Consider the following 17,932-nt stretch of genomic DNA (forward strand, 5'->3'; position numbering starts at 1 on the left):
AGTAGTTGTGTAATTTCTGATTGGTCTGATTGCCATCTTGGCGGAGTACTAAACAGTAAGCGGTGTCACCATAGCCATTGCCATGGTAAGATCCAGATGTATTGGCTTATAAGTGTAAAGAGTTGAGAAACAACAAAGAAGTGATGTAGGTCCTATAGTCTTCTGAGTCAGTGCTATCCGTAGGTAAGGAGCAGTTCCTCCTGACTTAGTACGTTATCGCTATCAAGACCATGATTGGCTCAGGAGTCCCTAAATTGGCAGATGATCGCCTCACAAGTCTAGCTCGCTATGCATCTACCGAGGCGGTTCCGAGTATCAGCCCTTGAGAGTGAACCTGGACAAGTCAAGGACAGCCTTTTACAATCTTGAAGAATAAAAAGCAGTGTATTGTGTCAGTCACTTAAGATCCTATGTGTTGACCACTTTCTCTGTTGCCGCTATCTTATCAGCACGCGCATCGTCGGTGTTCATCCTTTCCTCAACCACTGATAAGCACCTTAACCCTCCCGGAAGATCAGTCATCAGTTCTCGAGAGGTCTGCAATACTTGTGCAGTTGTCGATTTTCAGATTGCCGAAATTCTGTCTCTTGTCCAAGTATCTCCTACCCTATAAACTCATACATAGTATGCGATTCTTAACCAATACTGCTGCTCTGTGAAAGCCACGTACTAACCTTTCTTTAACAGATAGAGTATCTATTACCCAATGAAAATCTCATCTTTGCTACTCGCATCGAGTGTACATTATGGCTTGTTATCAGCAAGTCCCATCTTGGAGAAGTTCCTCTCTCCAGGGATAGGTACTAAGGGGGCTGTCGTGTCGGAGGCTCAAGAATGCAGCTACATAGGCCGGGACCTGTTAGCACGAGGTGTACGTCCAAAGGCCTTACCATTCATTACTTGACCAGCTAACCCCCGCAGGGAAATGCTGTTGATGCCATGATTGGAACGACATTCTGTGTCGGAGTGATTGGCATGTATCACTCTGGCATTGGCGGAGGTGGTTTCATGCTTGTTCGAGATAAGGATGGCAATTATGAAGCAATCGACTTTAGGGAATCGGCACCTTCAGCAGCCTATGAAGATATGTACCGAGGGAATGTCAATGGCAGTATCTATGGAGGCCTATCTGTCGGTGTGCCTGGCGAAGTCCGCGGCTTCGAGTATGCGCACAAGAAATACGGTGTACGAACCACAGACACTTTTTCACTCGTTCTACAAAGCTAACAAACACAATCAGAGCCTCCCCTGGGAAACCATCTTGCAAGGGGCTATCAAGGTCGCTCGTGATGGCTTCATAGGTAAAGCTGAATCCAACCATATAGAACAACCGGGCTAATATAGCTTAGTCAATGCCGATATGGCCAGATTTATTGACAAGACAGCCAAAGGGCATCATAACTTGTTCATCGAAGATCCTTCATGGGCGGAGGACTTTGCCCCGAATGGTAGGCTTTGCTTGGTTTGGGGTTAAACTTGTGTTGACATCAAAACAGGACGACTTATTGCAGAAGGTGAGAAGATGACAAGAAAGCGATATGCGCGGTAAGTTTGAGACCAGCTTCAAAGCCCCCTAACTCTACTAATTATTCTAGCACTCTTCAAGCTATCGCAGATCATGGCGCCGATGTCTTCTACACTGGTCCTTTGGGTAAGCATAGAGCTTTGTGAGCCAACTGAATACTGACACCGAATAGCGGAAAGCATGATCAAGACTATCCAAGATTCGAATGGCACCATGACATTGGACGATATGAAGGACTACCAAGTTATCTCCCGCGAGGTCCTTCACACCGACTACAAAGGCTATTATGTCTACGGCATGAGTTCTCCAGCGGGTGGCGCAGTTTCGCTCAACATTCTAAACACCATGAACGGCTACTCGCACCAGGATGCAGATCAGAACACCACACTGCACATCTATATCGAAGCAATGAAGTTTGCTTATGGCGCTAGACTGCGCCTCGGCGATCCTGATTTCGTCGATGGGGTCTCGGGGCTCGAGCACGAGATGCTCAACCACACGACTGCCGACAAGATTCGAGAAAAGATTGATCCTTGGACGACTCAAGATATTGAGAAGTATGATCCCGATGGGATTTACTCATCAGACGGTCACGGTACTTCACATGTCGTTACTGCAGATCGTGATGGCATGGCTGTTTCTTTGACCACTACTGTAAACCTGATCTTTGGATCTCTCCTCATGGACAACCTCACTGGAGTGATTTTGTAAGTCGATCAACAGTCCCTAACCTGTTCCAGAGCTTACATGTGCTAATAAACTCTAGAAACAATGAGATGAACGACTTTTCCATTCCAGGTGTTCCAAACGAATTTGGTTTCGCTCCAGCAGAAGCCAACTTTATCCGTCCTAACAAACGTCCTCTTTCGTCGTGTACACCCCTCATCGTTTCCCACAAAGACGGCTCCTTGTTTGCAGTAATTGGCGCCGCAGGAGGGTCGCGTATCATTTCTGCTACTACCCAAGTTGCCTGGCGTGTCCTGACTTCGCCGTCTTGGTCTATCAAAGATGCTGTCCGTGAGCCGCGTGTTCACAATCAGCTCATGCCTAATACTTTGCTTGTGGAAAACAAGTTCAGTTTATATGACGTTCCGTCACTGAAGGAGAGGGGCCATAATATCACCTGGGTCGACGAGGGGTTAAGTTCGGTGCAGGCTCTGATCAGAGACTTGGATGGCGTTTTTGAGATTGCCCCTGAGCCCAGGCAGAAGAACAGCGGAGGTGCAACGCTTTAAAGAAGGAATAGAATCATGTTCTGTTGTTGCTGTTGATTTATTCGAGCTGACAAATGCTTTTGAATGCTACAGCGACGAGTAGGAACGAGACTATGGCTAATCTCTGCGCCGGATATATTAATGATTCTATATGGTCTCTTTCTTGGGCTCGGCTTTTTCCTGTCTAAGAAGAAAAGGGGGTATCCTTTCAATTGTCTGCATTAGACCTACGCCTCTCGTCTCGCTAGCGATACCAAACGTGCCATCTGGACCGTCCACTTCTTTGCGAACTCTTCTTCAGTGAATCTTTTGGCGGACTCACGTGCTCGTAGCCGGACCGAGAGAGGATCTGGAAGTGACAAGGCCTTCTCGTAGCCCTCTGCGAATTCTTCCTCCGTTGTAGCATGAAAGCCTAGGCGCAGTGGTTAGCAAATAATTGACTCGACAAGCAACAACTTACCTGTTGGCTGGCTGTCGATCGGCACAACAATGTCAAACTTGGGGCCAGCGCTATCATGTACCACGGAGATGAGACCAGCGGCTTGGTATTCCACGACACCAATCCCGAAGTGTTCATTCCACATGCCGTTGACGCCCACGGATGCCTTTCTCAGCCATTCTAGAACCTCTGACCAAGGAGCATCAAGGTGGAACTTAACACTGTTCTTGATACCAAGTTCGTTGGCAAGAAGTCGTAGCTGATACACACGTTTCGCGTCGGAATCATCTCGAACGCTTCCAATCAAGATCAAATTTGTACCCTTAGCTGCCTCGCTCTTAGTCTTGAGGAAGGCGGCAAATGATCGAAGGATGAGCTGATGATTCTTCTCGGGTCGGAATTGCGCAAGATAGACAATGGCTTTCTCTCGTCGTTTTTCGCTGTCCTGGGAGACTTCGACCTCGCGTTCCATCTCTCGAACTGCGGTAGGAGGGTAGACGACTGCAATCGGATCTGTTTTGCTCTTCTCTTTTCGGTATGGACCCCACAAGCTCTTGATGTGACCTTGAGTCCAAGTCGAGTTTGTCATGACAACATCTACTGACGAACCAACCAAGGAGTAAATCACGGCAAAAAGCTTCCAATAGTTCTTCTTGGCGAAGCCCTGAGCCCCAGCACCCTTTCCAGCGTGCGCGCCCTGAGTTCCTGCGTCCGCCTTTGCATCAAGAGATTCGAGCATATCCGTGGAGATTGTAGGATAATGCACATACGCTCCGGTCGGAACACTGGGAAAAAGAAATTTGCATAGGCCGAGAGCAAAAGCGTAGCCCATCGTGTCGACGAACACATCAGGAACCAAGAGCGAGAAAGCATCCCAAGCCAAAACAAGAGAACCAAGGGACTGGCCAAGCAAGGTGAAATAGGGCCAAGTAGAGGGAAGAACCCAGTCTCGTTTGGATAGGTAGAGAAAGGTTATCGTGGGAGCGTGAAGCTCAATGTTGAATCTGGTCTATCAGGGTGTAAGCACGTCGTTGGTTGACTCATAAGTTCTTCAGCCGACGTACCTTGACTCGGGACAAAATAGCATCCTTAGTAACATCATGATCGCCAGTATACACTACACATTTCGCTTTTGGCCAACGATCTTGCGTGGCCCGGATCGCAGCCCAGAGAACCCGCTCTCCGCCGCCTCCGGCATTGCTTGTTTGTATTAGCACGGTTCCATGATAGCTCCACAACAACGTACCAGAATGGATGGAAGAACCCAACAATACCAGCCCAGTCTTTCTGGGCACTCAGTGTATTTTGCAGGCTATCGTCGACATCGAATACGAGCTTCGTTTCAGCGCTACCTTGAGGATCGTTGGCGCGAGCAGCTGAGTCCTCCTCCGTCATGAGAGACAGGAGATGGGCGCGGCGACCGTCTGTTCGTTTTTGAAGGGACCATCCTAGGAACTGGCGAAGAAACTTTCCTAACAGGGGTATAGCGATCAGAATGACCAGAGGCACGAATGCCACTGGGGGAGGCATCGTTGGGATCGTCTTTCGTCGGCTCTATAGGTGGTGGAAGAGGCGGGATATGGTTTGGCGAGGTCGAAGAAAGATGGTAAAAGAATTAGAATACCCCGTAAAGAGGACGTTAGGAGAGGAGGTATTTATGTAAGCCTCAAGGGCGTCAGGTGGAAGATTTGTGGTAGCAAAAGGCCACCATGAGTGAGCAAGAATAAGTGCGATGATAGTGTGAGGTGAGGTGACGTCTACTCTAGGTCCCGTCCCGTTTCGTCTCAAAAATTGGTGGGGGATAGACCTACCGAGCTACCTCAGGTAGGTAGGTACCTAGATAAGCTAAGTTTAGGTACTGCTAAGCTCCAAGCTGTCCACTGGGGCTGCACTGCAGCTATACATGCAGGGGTTTGAGGCTCTAACCCCAGTCAATGGACCCTTCTAGCGGTGCCCGCGGACAGGATGAATTGAAGGTATTCAGAGATTTCGGCAACGTATCCGTATCATCTTCCGGACCGTATGATGTTTGTTTAACAATGGCGATGCGATAGTTTCGGGTGTTTACCATTCTAGGGTTTGTTGACACGTCTTCTCGGTTGACAGCCAGAGTTTGGCAAACTCTATCTTCGAATGTGTATGTAGAATTTTGAAAAACATTAGATAGGTTATTCAGCAATTAGTTTTAGGTAGTTCATTCATGGATCCGGCGTGATCGAGACGTTGAACAACAGAGAAGTGTGTCATGGAACTCGTGGAATTGCAGCGTTGAGATATAGGTTCTCATTGGCCATGCGCTATAAGAAAATAAAAATAGCCCCAGTCCAACTTCATCTCATTGATCTCAATGAATTCACTTCCGAACCTCACTCACCCCAACCAAGAGATCGATCACACCCGAACCCACGGGATTTATGAAATGAAATGTCTCTCCTCAGGCGAACCGCTTACTCTATATCGCCTCATGCTAGGCCGTTTCTTCCAGTCACCAATCTACCGCGCCGCTCAGTTGGTATTTCACAACCAGCTCTCACCAATTCCGTAACTTCACCATGCGCCAGCCGAAGGAATTTCTCCGTCGCTTCTGTGCTTGGAGACACAGTTACTGCCACAGCTGACAGTCTCAGTTGGGCACATAGCTTAGGTATGCCATGGTATGTGGCTATCCCATTGCTTGCTGTAGGCATCAACGCGACTATTCGATTCCCACTTCAACTTTACGCCCGCCGTCTGCGTGAGGCTAGAACTCCATTGAAGCCCCTGGTACAAGCCTGGGGAAGTCGCCATGTCAGGGAAATGGCTGACGCCGAACTGCCTTATCGAATCCAGAAAGTTCGCATGGCGGGTGCTACTGCCAAGTCATCAAAACGAATTTACAAGGCATGGGGCGTACAGCGCTGGAAGAGTCTTGTGCCGCTGCTTGGAATGGTCCCCTTTGTCACCGTATCCGAAGCACTACGACGTAAATGCGGTGCCCCCTTAGGCTGGATCAGTCACCAGATCGGTCTGAGTAATGCAGATTCAGTAACTGCAGATCTTGGAGCTGCGAGCAGCATGTTCGACGAGTCGTTAGTGAACGGAGGGTTGCTGTGGTTTACAGATTTGTCTTCTGCGGATCCCTACTACGGTTTACCTATCATCTGCTCGGCGATTCTTGCCTCGAGTGTTTGGAGCAAGATGCCGATCAAAGAATTGCTCAACATACAGCCTAAAGACGGAACTGATCGCCAATTTACCAATCGATTGCAAATACTTCTGGGCAGGACTTTGCTCTTGATGCCCGCATTACCCATTCTCTTTGCTGACTTGCCCTGCGCCATCTTTCTCTATTGGAGTACGTCGTTCGCCCTCACCTGGGCCAACCAGTTCTTCTTGACACGATTAGTCACACCAAAAACCGCAAGTCTGACGGTTCCCAGGATGAACAAAGAGCTCCCCTTTCTCCTGCCACGCCAGTCACAAAACGAAGGAAAGTCTTAGACAAGAGCAATCGATTAGAGCTTTGTCTGTAACTACCATTGTGTGCCCCTATAGCTGTATACCTGAAAATAAAACTCCGATAGACGCCTTCAAAAAGAAAACAAGAACTGGCCACCCATAATCGTCAAGGCTGCGCTCAAACAATCTAGTCAAGGACAATGGCAAGGATAACAATGGTCAGAATGACAGCAAGGATCAGCAACAGGCAACAACTCTTGTTGCGGGCTGCCTTTTGGTACCGCGCGGCCTGTCGGTTCTCAATGTCAGCCTGCTGCGTATCTTCTCGGACACCTTCCACAGTGTCCGCGAGCGTGTGAAGCTGCTCTCCCTGTTCGTTCACAATTTGCGCTACTTGTCGGAAGAGAACGTTCAGGTCGCCAACGCCCTGCTCAATGTTGCGGATCTCCTCCTCACGCTCGATGATAAGAGCTTCCTGGAAGTCGACTTCATCTTGAGGTGCGAGTACAATACGCTGTTCCTGTTGCTGCAGTTGCTCCAACTGGGTTTCGGATGGAGCGCCCTCGGCGGATTCGCCATCCTGTGCCGCACGGGCAGCGGTAATTGATGCGCGCTCTTTTTCCAGGGCACGTCGCTGGAGGTTTAAAAAGTCGTCGAGAGCAGCTCGGAATTCGCTCGACACCTTTGTTTGTTCATACTTTTGTTGTTTCTGAGTAGAATTAGCATGCGATACAGGATTCGAAAAGGTTCAACATACGGTCAAGTCCTCCCATGTTTGAAGCCGCTTGACACCGTCGCCGATCTCATTACACATATCCTTCGTCTTCTCCATACTTTTGTGAACTCGCTCCCGCAGTCGCGGTGTATCCTTCCTAGTTCCCAGCACGTTGACATCGTTGGCGAGCTTTCGATTGCTGCTGAGAAGGGCCTGGACTTTGCTCTTCAGCTCGTACTGTAGCTCTTGGAAGGCTGGGTCATCGGTATAGCCTCCGCGGCCGGATTCGAGGTCAAATGACATGATGCTTATGGGCTGTGAGGGTTTCTAGTCGAATTCAGAAGCAGAAAGTCGCTATAAACAAATATTACGTTTTGTTGATGTATAGGTAGAATAACGAGATGGGCAAATGCGCCAGCCAATGTTGAATCAAGTCACCTGTTGCCTACCTAACTTAGTACGGTGCCTACAGTAGAAGGTGGCTGAGGTTCCATATCAACAATCAATCAAGTTAAAGCGAAACATGGAAGACATACGTAATTGGACATGAGGACGAGTCTAGCCAACCACAGACAAGTCGGACCTGCACTATCAGCACGTGACTGATAGTAATGGAGCTTCGCTTGCACCTTGCGCTGCTAGCGTCTATGATGAGTGGTTGCTGGCTGGAGATTTTTATTTACTTGGATCGAGCTTAGAGCTTCCAGCTTCCATTCTTAGTCTTCCTCCGAAACAACCTCGACATCATCGCAAAACAATCTCCCGAGCTCTTCTTTATCTCAGGGATGCGCTGTGAAGATGGCAGCCACCACTGTTAGAAAGGCGCCTTATAAGGACTTCTTGCAGCCAGCTCTGCATAGGCGATTTACCTCAACTGCCACTGTTTTGCTGATTGTATCGTATCTTCAGGCTCTTCTCTTGGATAACTGGACTTCTTGTCAGTCGGAATACTCTGGCCTCACATACACTTTGCTAATTGACCTTCCTTATAGACTTCTGGGCATGGTTTCCCATTGGCCCTGCTGGCTTCCGAACTGCCTTCATCTTCACATGTGGCCTTGCGATCGTCGTGCTCCGAATAGCAAACTACCACGTTGGCCTACGTACAACCGGCTCCGGTTTCCAAACCTTCCGAAGCACAATCACGCAACTTAAAACGTACGAGACTTTGTTTTGGTATGGCTTTTCAAGCTTGCTCTTCAGTCATGTTTTTCTCTGGGCAATGTCTTCTGGGGCAAACCTATCCTGGATCACCTACTTCCACGGAGATCGCGCGAGACTCAACGAAAGGCCGCTTTTCCTGCTGGCCTACATGGTGTCATGTGCTATTACGCAAACATTCAACCATTATCGAAAAGACACCGATCGCCTTGTGCTCGGATTATCAAAGGGCAAAAATGAGAAGCAACCCGACGCGTTGAAGCTCGTTTACTACGCAATTCCACACACCTTCAGCGATTCTGTCGGAGGTGCTGCCACCGCGCTTCCTGTCGCTATGGTGCTATATTACGCTATCCTTCGATCCTTCATCTGGGGCTGGGCACTCATGTTCTTGCGCATCTTTTACAACCTACCCAAGACCAACATGCTCCCACCTACTTGGCCCAGCGATCTTTGGCTTCTATTCCGCTGTATGGAGGCGGGAACCTTGGTTCACCTGATTTGGAACATCGGTAACTTTGCTTTCTCTTCTTTCATGGTCAAGGCGCCCCTGAAGAACGGCAAGCCTCTTACCTCTGAGTCCAAGGACCCCAATGGCAGTCTTCTGAATGGACTTAAGAGCAAGAAACTATCCATTAAGGTAAGCTTGTATGCAACAACCCAAACCCACGGATCTTCCTAACTTATTTAGGCATTCGCCATGTGGGAGCTTGCATATATCGCCCAGGGCTTCGACACACGTCGACAGGCTATATACGAAGACATTGACCGCAAGGACGGACCCATGTGGTCCCAAGTTTACTCCATCTGCTTAGACGTAGTGAAGTCTATCGAGACCAGAGTCGACGCCTACGGCAAAGCCCCTGATGCGCCTCCCGCTGCACCCAGTGCGGAACCTAAACAGCGTGTGTCTGCTCCTCTCCGGGATGACCCTATCTTCAACACCCGAACAGCGTCTACAACGATGCGAAGCGAGGTTGAGAAGCGACTAGGTCAGGTCGCACGATCCCCTGGCGAGTCTCCTGCCTCCAAGCTTAGCCCAATTGCCAAGAAGACATGGAAGGAAGCCAAGGACCGGGTCTTGACCAAAGAACAGCAGGAACTTGTCGCTCCTGAGCACCTTAGGGGACAGTTTGAACAGTGGACGCTTCGAATGATGGAGATTGACGTTATTGCTTCTCTGTTCCAGCAAGACTTCCGAACCCGATTCGCCGCCGCGGTGCTGGGAACACCGTATGCCGAGCCTACACTCTGCATTAACGCGATTCACGTACTTCACCATCTTTCAGTGCATAGTTTGGCGGAGGACCAGTTCGGCAACGTGCACAGAGACGTGCCCAGCATTATTCGAACCTTTACAACCGTCATCAAAAAGCTAGAGGCTTTCCGCATCGAGTTCCCGTTGCACTGGACCGACGTGTCATGCAAGAGAGTGAGCCCCGAGGTGGAAAAGGTTGTGGATGCTTTGAAGACGGCTTTGCAGCAAGTATTGGCCAATTTCGAGCCCTATAGCAGTGACCTCAGGTTGACGCTGACTGATATTCGGTTGGCCAAAGAGGCTTGCGCAGATGCAAAGAAGTCTGAGATGGCAGAAGTTGGATCATGAGAATTGAGAGGAGGGAATGTATAAGGTTGATGAGACTTGGGGTAGACTAATGTATTATGATACCATTGTAACAATTTGTAACTGGGGGAAGAAGAAGCATCTATAATTAACAACCACCTACGTACCTACATAAATTCTTGTCTATACATACGGACGGATACCTCAATATGGAAGCTTGGATCCAATATAAGATGACATTGAAGCGTAATTAAAGTGACAGTGGGGCCATGGGCCTCCTGGTAAACCGTGTTGACGGGCCGTGTCCGTCTTGATAAAACACTGTTTTGTCCTATTCCAACCTCTTTTTACTATACCGCACTCCAACTCTACTTGGTTTGATTGCGTCAATCAACCATCCAATGGTTCACCCTTTGGACATTCGATTCGCCCATCCCAGCCCCCTCAGCAACCAACTACAGTGACACCACTCACTGGATTCACTCATTCAACCTCTTGCTACTGCCCGTACTCCAACCTAATTTTCTTACTTTATTTAGTCATGTACCATAATTCATCCTTATTCTGTTTCTTATCGATTTCCAGGTCATAGCGGCCTTTGACTGCATCGCAACTGCGACTGTCTTTGGCCTACCTATGTATGGACTAGAACTATGGCGTCTCCCGTATCCCGCAGACGGCTCGTCGCCTCCATCATCTATCGCACGCTCTACGTTCTTCTCTATGTTTGTCTTCTCGGACTCTTAATAGCTACTCCAGCCGATGCGATCCATCGCTCGTTCCAAAACCGACAGCTCTATAACATCTGGATTCTAATTGCCGCCTACGTCACTGCCATCGTTGTTGTTTCCTTCGTCTTTATCACCCGCCTCTATATCAACAAAACCGAGTTGGGATCGATACCAAAGGGATGGGTGCCTATCGAAAAGGGCGATCTGCGCTCGACTGTTCACAAGGTAATCGGCTTGGGTCTTGGCCGCAGTGCATCAATCGCATACGAATCACGTCCAAGACTTCAGACTGAAAACACAGCCTCTGATGACGAAAATGTCGAAACGAGAGTCAAGATGGGTTTCGATGGCCCTGAAGGCCCCGCGGAGGAGCTTGTGGTGGTAATACCTCGTCGAAAACCAGTATGGGGAGATATTGAGCACTACGGATGGTCCTCGCCCAACACGCCCGATCTGCCCAACCTCGAGTACTCAACCGTCTTCTCCGAACTTCCCAATCTTATCGAAGGCAAGGCTTTGACTCTTGCACCCCCCGATCCGACCTCTGAGACAAATCCACCTCTACTCGATCCCGAGGCTGTAGCTCTCCTCCAGCGAACCGCCAACATGAGCTTGCGCGACTACGTAGTTCATCTTGCCGGGTTGGGAGTACTCACCATGGACGCAAACGCTACCAAGTTTCTTTCACACTATGAATACGCTCGCTTCTCTAATCGACCCATTTCTAATGCTCAGTTCAAAGAGCTGATGCACCTTTTTGCTGAAATTCTCCGCGCAATGGAGCCTCTGGACCCGAACATCCTTGACGATCAAGAAGAGGCATCCTCGCCATCCACCACCGGCGATGACGATACCAGAAGTGGCACTTCTCGCAGCAATCTAACACCTTCGGATGCTGCCAGTATCAGTAGCTCTACTCGACGATTAAGACATCAACCTTCAACTAATACCTGGAACGTCTACCAGACCGCTCCTAATAGTATGAGAAGTGGAATTACTGGACGAGGAACTTTGTCACGAAGATCAAGTAATAATAGTCTTGCTCAAAGTCAGCGCCGATACCCCATGAGCCACCCGTCAACCTCAAGCCTTCGGTCCAAGTCTTCAGGCAGCTCCGGGTCTGTCATTCGATTGGCTACGCACCATGATTCTACAGACCTGCCCTACGTGCTCAGTCTAAGAGATACGACTGCTAGCTATTAATCGAATGGTCACGAACGTGAGTAATACAGAGCAAAGGCACTTAACGTTTACGAAATTACGACTCGAATAAAACATTAGCGTATAGATGGGTAGAGGCTGTTTGGTTTTCTTAATTATAATCAATTCTAGTAAATATTTAAAAAGCACGTAGATAGATTTTTAATTTGTTACTATTATTATGGTGTTTCTTCAATGGTTTGTTAATGTTGCAGACGTTCCTCTGCAGATAAGATAAGCACCCAGGCTAGAATGTCGCATATGAAATTCTTCTGCGAAAGCGTCAAACTTGAACTGTCAATTTTTCCGTCTAGCACTATAAACATTTTATTGCCGACTCGCCTTGTATCTAATAAGATCAGATTATTGTTTCTTTCTAAACCCTTATATCCTCCCCTATATCAATCGCATCACAGCTACAAGTCTCAATGGCTCCTAAACCACCACCGCCTCTGCCTGTTGCAGACAACTACGCCTCCCTCACAAACCGTATTTCCCTCTCTATCGCCTCGAGATCGTCCATTCTCAAGACCATGAACCAAAACAATCCTGCGCCGGTAAAGCGCCGCGCCATTCCAGACGACAACGACGAAGATCTCACTCGCGGTACACAACCGAATACTGGAGTCGGCTACGTGCCTGAGAAGAAAGACGTGCAGAAACACGCCAACTCTAAGGAAGAGAGGTTCCTGAGGGGTAGAGTCGGTAAGGGTGCTACGGGTAAGGCGAAGAAAAAGGTCGAGGAGAGCGAGAGCGAAGAGGAGGTTGGAAGGAGTGCACTAGGAAAGAGAAAGAGGTTGCGAAAGGAGGTTGCTGGACCTGAGCCTGAGCCTGAGAACCAAGCGTTGCCTACAACGACGGGCGAGAGAAAGGAGAACAACACAGGCGAAGCTCAGGCTGAAGCAGATATTGAGATGAAGAATGGTACAACCAAGGAAGAGAGCACAAGTCTTGAGGGAGTGGCAGCCAACAAGTGCAAGAGTAAAAACAAGAAGAAGAAGAAGCAGAAAACTGAGAATGCAAAGGCAGAGGAGCCTGTATGAGAGCTTGCAAGTCATTGTTAATTAATAAGATACCCCAAATCCGATGTCTAATCTGTCGATTACTTATACTTCGAGTCACCGTTGTTCACTTGGAGAGACCATTGGACGAACTGAAAGGAGCGAATATACTTCTTCAACTCCAAAATGATTTAAGATCGTAATATGGTGCTATACCGATGGTGGTCATTAATTCAAAATACCCTATCCCATGATAACACCCTCAGATGGTATAACCCAGCACCAACCATGCAACTCCTTCAAGACCAATATATTCGTCCCATGAGTGTACTGAAAAGAATTCACTGTGTCAACGAGGGCGAGAAGAAATTCCACACGATTAAACAAAATGCCTGCCATGGAATTGCAATGCGTCACGCTGGTGATGAAGAAAGCCTCCCATGACCGTCCTCTAGCCCGTCCCATGTCCTATACTCCAAAGTAGGCTTCCTTTGCCATGAAAGTGCAATTGTGTGCATGGTCTGATATGATGTCTGCGAATGTCCAAATATGAAATCTGTGTAGTATGTACGCGGCATGCTTCTGTTAAAGAATACCGATGTATCCATCGAGATAAATGAAAAGTTCCCGGGTCAGCCGGTGTGATTATGTTATATTTTTAATGTTATTGCCGTGTATTTTTATTGCATTCGCTTTCGCTTTCTGTCGTCGTCCCCTCTAGGGTCCTCGTCTTCGTCTGATCGCTCGGCGGTATCGCTGGGGTTCAAGATATGCGCCATACTTCCACGTCGAGTTGCCGGGGCCGAGTGATCTTTTACAGAAAGATTCTTGTTCTCACGGCCAGCAGAACCCCATGACCATCCCCCAAAAGTATCTGAACCTCCACCAATTCCGTTCGCGAATGGTGGTGGAGGAGTAGTTGGTCGTGAATGGGGATGTACTTGAGATGCATTTTGTAGCGAGTATGTCGACAGGGAGTCCCGGATACGCTGCTCCTCTGGGGCCACTCTGCTGGGTGAGGGCGGCCATGCACCGGATGGTGCGCCGGAACTGAAGGGAGAAGGCGTCGGTTGCCAGCCGTGAGCACGAATATCGGCGGCCGTGTGGCGGCGTGCTAAGCTTCCAGGGCCAGGAACAGTCTCGACGTTGGACAGAGGATGAGGAGCGGGAGGCGGAGGTGGAGGACCTGTGCGCAATGGAGACGACTGGGTGGTGCTACTGCCACTGATAGAACCATACGGTCTTCTGGTACTGGTTGACAAGTTTGAGGGCACTGGCGGTTTGTAGAAGTTCTGACTGCGCGCTGAAGGAACGCCCAAGGTGGGACCCCGTCGCTGGTCATCTTGAGCCAGCTGTCTCGGGGATACTGGAGCATTCTCAACCCCAGCAAAGTATTGCTGCCGACCAGTATAGGGAGGCTCTTGCGGTGGCTCGTCGATCGTTCTGAGGACATCAACCTGCCTTTGGATCTCTCCCTGTAAAGTAATCACTAAAAATGTGTTAGATGCTGTCAACACGTTTGTAAGGAGTGGTACGCACCATCGCGGGAGATTGGGCTCTCTGCAGGAACAAGGGATAACATAGTCCTGGAGAGCTCTTGGTTAAAATGAAGCAGTCGGTTCATGGTTTCCATGGTCGCTTGGTTCTTGACATGCATATAGTGAGCTGCCTCTTCGCTTCTTTGCAGACGATTGCTCAAATCAAACAGTGTATGCTCAATGTTGAGCAATCGGGCGTCGGCACTGTCTGGTGGAAGAGGAACGGGCTCGGCCGGAGTGCCCGGTTGCGATGTCGCAGGTTTCGTATAATTGCTTTCGCGGTGTACAAGGGCATGTCTGCTAGCTCGACGCTTGATCTCACGTAAACCTACGAGATCACCGCGCTTGAAGTTGCCGTTGCCATGCTTGAATTCCCATAGTGTCGTGTCAGGGTTTCCCGTGTGGAAAACGTCGCGTTCTGGTACGAATTAGTGATTATGATTGGTTCTGAAATCTGAAACCCGCAAGACTTACCCTTATGAAAGCCGTACATGTTGAGCTGTCTCACAAATGAAGATATGTTGGTGTGCTTAAAGTATTGCCTGGCAGGCGTTAGCCGCGTAACTAATTGACCAGTTCGAGGTTGTTTGGAACGCACGATAGGACTTTTGAGAAGTCGGCTGAGGGCGACATAACGAAACTTTCAGCGCTCGCTGACCAGGAGATCAGATGTTGAATGTTTGGGTCTTCCAGCATGCTAGCGTGACGTTAGCAAGTCGTGGTGATGCTTCTAGCAGCGCAATCTCACTTGTAGAGCTTGTGAATAAAGGCTGTCTGAACAATTTTGGGCTGGTGTACAGCAGCGGCCGCTGGCGGGGGCGCAGGCATGCTATTGGAGTTGTTGGTACTGTTGTTCGTGACATTGTTGGTATCGGGCGCAGGAGAGTTCTTGGGCCGGTCGTTTGGTTTGCCGTTGCCGTTGGCTTCGGAGTCGGAGTTGTGGTTACCGTTAGAAGATGGCGCGGGTGAGGTTATCTCCATTGGATCGCCGTTACTGGGAGGAGACATCTTGATCGTCGGAGTTGGAATGGGGATGATGCGAGCGCCCATTGACTGATGACTGTGAGAGAGGGAGGTAGAGTGCGGGAAGGTGTCAGTCCTGACGGCCATGTGCGCTGTAGCCATGATGGTTAGTCGACAAGAAAGGACATGTACAGACGGTCAGGGTCAGGGTCGACAATGCTTGCTCTTGAAGAAGAAACAGAGAATGCAAGGAGAAACGGGCGGCAGACGAGAACGGGAGGAAACGGGGAGGTTAAAGGATGGAGTACATAGATAAATGTAGGTAGGAGGAGGGTGAGCTCAAGCCTAACGGGGGTGTAAAGATGAGATGAGGTGGGTGTGTAGCAAAGTAAACTTTGAGACGACGACGAACGATGTGGGAAAGGAAGGGGAAAGGAACAAAGGCCGGCCACAGGGACGGTATCGCGGGTGCGAGACTGTGGATCAGAAGCCGAGAGACACCGGGGGATGAAGCGACATCAAGTGGTAGCGGAGTCGGGATCGGGACCGGTCGACAGAAGGTGGAGGAGGGAACGTACAGTACAGTTGATGCGATACGATACGATACGATTTGATGCGATGGACTGCGCTGCTTTGCGATGCGATGCGATCACTGGGCGCGTACTGTACTGTACTGAGCAATACTGAAGAAGGTTACCTCATTCTCTGGATGCGCACGAGAGTATGAGCGGGTGGGACAAGGAATGTCTTGCAGGAAAAGACAGCCTGAATTGGATCTGGTTCAAGCGGTTCCCAGCGTCGGTAGGCGAGGCGAGCTGCGTGATGTCGCTTCGCTTGAGTAGGTGCAATAATTATGGAAGGAAGTGACAGACAATGAGAGGCAAACGACGAACTGGGATGCGGTAATAGCCCACAGACAAGAACGGCGATTTGCAGCTGGGCTGGATGGTCCCGTCTGGTCTGGTTGTTGGTTGTTGGTTGGAGCAAAACCCAGACCACAAGCTCTCAAACTAGAGAGAGAAGAGATTCAGGTAGGTAAGTTAGGTACTCGTTACTGTAGGGGGAATAAGTACTGCACTGTACGCACGGTACAGTACGGGGGTACGTAAAGTTAGCTTAGCTTGGGTCTTAGCTTGGGTTCCATTAGTAGGTTTAGGTGACACCCGCTCAGATGGCCGCTGCTGATCAGCCTCGCATAGGGGCTTTTTCTTCTTTCCTTCTGGACTCTTGGTTTTCTAGAAGGCGGGGAGAGGAGGCAAGATTGCTGCCGACTCTATCTTGGCACGTCAACCAGATAACAGGCTCCGGACAAAGGGCACAGTTCAATCAGTCTGTATGTACAGAGTACCTACACAGACACAATGACGATAGGCGAAACAGCACAGATCTCTGGTAGCGTTCGCACAGCTCGGTGATTCCGCGAAGACCAAAGTGCTTGTCTGGTCAAGTGTCAAGGCCCTCTTAGCTAGGTTTGACGTTCCAGTACAGTAGTCGACGAATGGCTGCGGCTACTGCACCGATGGCAATGACACCAAACTCAACCTAGGAACAGGCGGGGAGAGCTGGAAGATTGGCGAGTGGCGGCCGAAGGAAGAAGGACTGAGCGCTGGAGAGAAAGCTTCTAGACAGTGTGAAAGAAGACGGGAATGCGCAGGACTTGTGAAAGTGGTTTTCAAGAAGGTGCTGAGATTGGAAAAGCTCGCTTCTCTAGTCAGACCCAGGTAGCTGGTTGATATGAGCGTGCTTTCGGGGTAGTGTACTGTACTGTAACTAGACGGGAGGGACAGGACGAGACTACCGTAGTGAAGAGAGAGGGAGAAGGAAGAGAACCTCGCGATCTGCTGGCTTGGATGGATTTCTTTTTCTGGATCTGCAGGGAAACGGATGTGATCATTATCAAATGGACCCAGGAGCCAGGATTGGAAATTTGGGGACATGGCTCTGGACAGTAACATGGATACCATGGAGATAGGATGGGGATGGGGTTAGCATTCGTGGTTAGGTTAGTAATTACCTACCTAGGTACAGTACAGTACAGTTAGTACATGAGAGAGAAGCTGGCTGTTCAATTCTCAAGAGAAACCCACCACACCCACCACACCCACTCCAACACCCAATACCCAATACCCACATTGTTGTTCCATGTTCCATCCAATGGACAGTCCCCTACGCTCACTCTCGACGTCTCACTGTGGGAATGATTTCGAGGCGAATTAATAACTATGTACAATCCTCATGTTGCTTTTCTCTGTCGCTGGTCTGAACCCATGCTCAAGACAGCAGCACAGCACAGGATGATTGGCCATTGTCACATTTACCAAAAGCAGCAGCGCATATGAAATGTAGCTGGTTCTGGATCAATGCCTCATATGATCCATCGCCGGTTGGAATGAAGTTCCAGCGCCCAGGCTATAGGAACACAATCCATCATGTCGGCGTTACA

General features: G+C 49.3%; 8 protein-coding genes across 8 annotated transcripts; 5 read left to right on the top strand and 3 right to left on the bottom strand.

Annotated features, from left to right (window-relative positions):
- Positions 1 to 706: 706 nt before the first annotated feature.
- Positions 707 to 2,760, top strand: FIESC28_09544 (uncharacterized protein; the record flags this gene model as incomplete). The annotated part of the gene is made up of 8 exons (XM_031163680.1): positions 707 to 871; positions 922 to 1,185; positions 1,241 to 1,301; positions 1,350 to 1,448; positions 1,497 to 1,545; positions 1,596 to 1,651; positions 1,698 to 2,232; positions 2,292 to 2,760. 8 exons carry the CDS (start codon positions 707 to 709, stop codon positions 2,758 to 2,760), a joined length of 1,698 nt encoding a protein of 565 aa, XP_031012261.1.
- Positions 2,761 to 2,966: 206 nt separating this feature from the next.
- Positions 2,967 to 4,708, bottom strand: FIESC28_09545 (uncharacterized protein; the record flags this gene model as incomplete). Its single annotated transcript, XM_031163681.1, has 4 exons — positions 2,967 to 3,151; positions 3,200 to 4,187; positions 4,243 to 4,378; positions 4,425 to 4,708. The coding sequence occupies 4 exons, from the start codon at positions 4,706 to 4,708 to the stop codon at positions 2,967 to 2,969; spliced, it is 1,593 nt and encodes a 530-aa protein (XP_031012262.1).
- An 894-nt stretch (positions 4,709 to 5,602) lies between these two features.
- Positions 5,603 to 6,658, top strand: FIESC28_09546 (uncharacterized protein; the record flags this gene model as incomplete). The annotated part of the gene is made up of 1 exon (XM_031163682.1): positions 5,603 to 6,658. One exon carries the CDS (start codon positions 5,603 to 5,605, stop codon positions 6,656 to 6,658), a length of 1,056 nt encoding a protein of 351 aa, XP_031012263.1.
- Positions 6,659 to 6,803: 145 nt separating this feature from the next.
- Positions 6,804 to 7,634, bottom strand: FIESC28_09547 (uncharacterized protein; the record flags this gene model as incomplete). Its single annotated transcript, XM_031163683.1, has 2 exons — positions 6,804 to 7,325; positions 7,374 to 7,634. The coding sequence occupies 2 exons, from the start codon at positions 7,632 to 7,634 to the stop codon at positions 6,804 to 6,806; spliced, it is 783 nt and encodes a 260-aa protein (XP_031012264.1).
- Positions 7,635 to 8,129: 495 nt separating this feature from the next.
- On the top strand, positions 8,130 to 10,098 carry FIESC28_09548 (uncharacterized protein; the record flags this gene model as incomplete). Its single annotated transcript, XM_031163684.1, has 3 exons — positions 8,130 to 8,268; positions 8,324 to 9,132; positions 9,184 to 10,098. The coding sequence occupies 3 exons, from the start codon at positions 8,130 to 8,132 to the stop codon at positions 10,096 to 10,098; spliced, it is 1,863 nt and encodes a 620-aa protein (XP_031012265.1).
- A 611-nt stretch (positions 10,099 to 10,709) lies between these two features.
- On the top strand, positions 10,710 to 11,990 carry FIESC28_09549 (uncharacterized protein; the record flags this gene model as incomplete). Its single annotated transcript, XM_031163685.1, has 1 exon — positions 10,710 to 11,990. One exon carries the CDS (start codon positions 10,710 to 10,712, stop codon positions 11,988 to 11,990), a length of 1,281 nt encoding a protein of 426 aa, XP_031012266.1.
- A 425-nt stretch (positions 11,991 to 12,415) lies between these two features.
- Positions 12,416 to 13,030, top strand: FIESC28_09550 (uncharacterized protein; the record flags this gene model as incomplete). Its single annotated transcript, XM_031163686.1, has 1 exon — positions 12,416 to 13,030. One exon carries the CDS (start codon positions 12,416 to 12,418, stop codon positions 13,028 to 13,030), a length of 615 nt encoding a protein of 204 aa, XP_031012267.1.
- A 638-nt stretch (positions 13,031 to 13,668) lies between these two features.
- FIESC28_09551 (uncharacterized protein) lies at positions 13,669 to 15,651 on the bottom strand (the record flags this gene model as incomplete). Its single annotated transcript, XM_031163687.1, has 5 exons — positions 13,669 to 14,477; positions 14,528 to 14,944; positions 15,001 to 15,068; positions 15,125 to 15,223; positions 15,275 to 15,651. 5 exons carry the CDS (start codon positions 15,649 to 15,651, stop codon positions 13,669 to 13,671), a joined length of 1,770 nt encoding a protein of 589 aa, XP_031012268.1.
- Between the last annotated feature and the right edge of the window lie 2,281 nt (positions 15,652 to 17,932).

The sequence above is a fragment of the Fusarium coffeatum genome (genome assembly GCF_003316985.1).
Source record: "Fusarium coffeatum strain FIESC_28 chromosome Unknown BRIP53273_contig_250, whole genome shotgun sequence".
Classification (NCBI taxonomy): domain Eukaryota; kingdom Fungi; phylum Ascomycota; class Sordariomycetes; order Hypocreales; family Nectriaceae; genus Fusarium; species Fusarium coffeatum.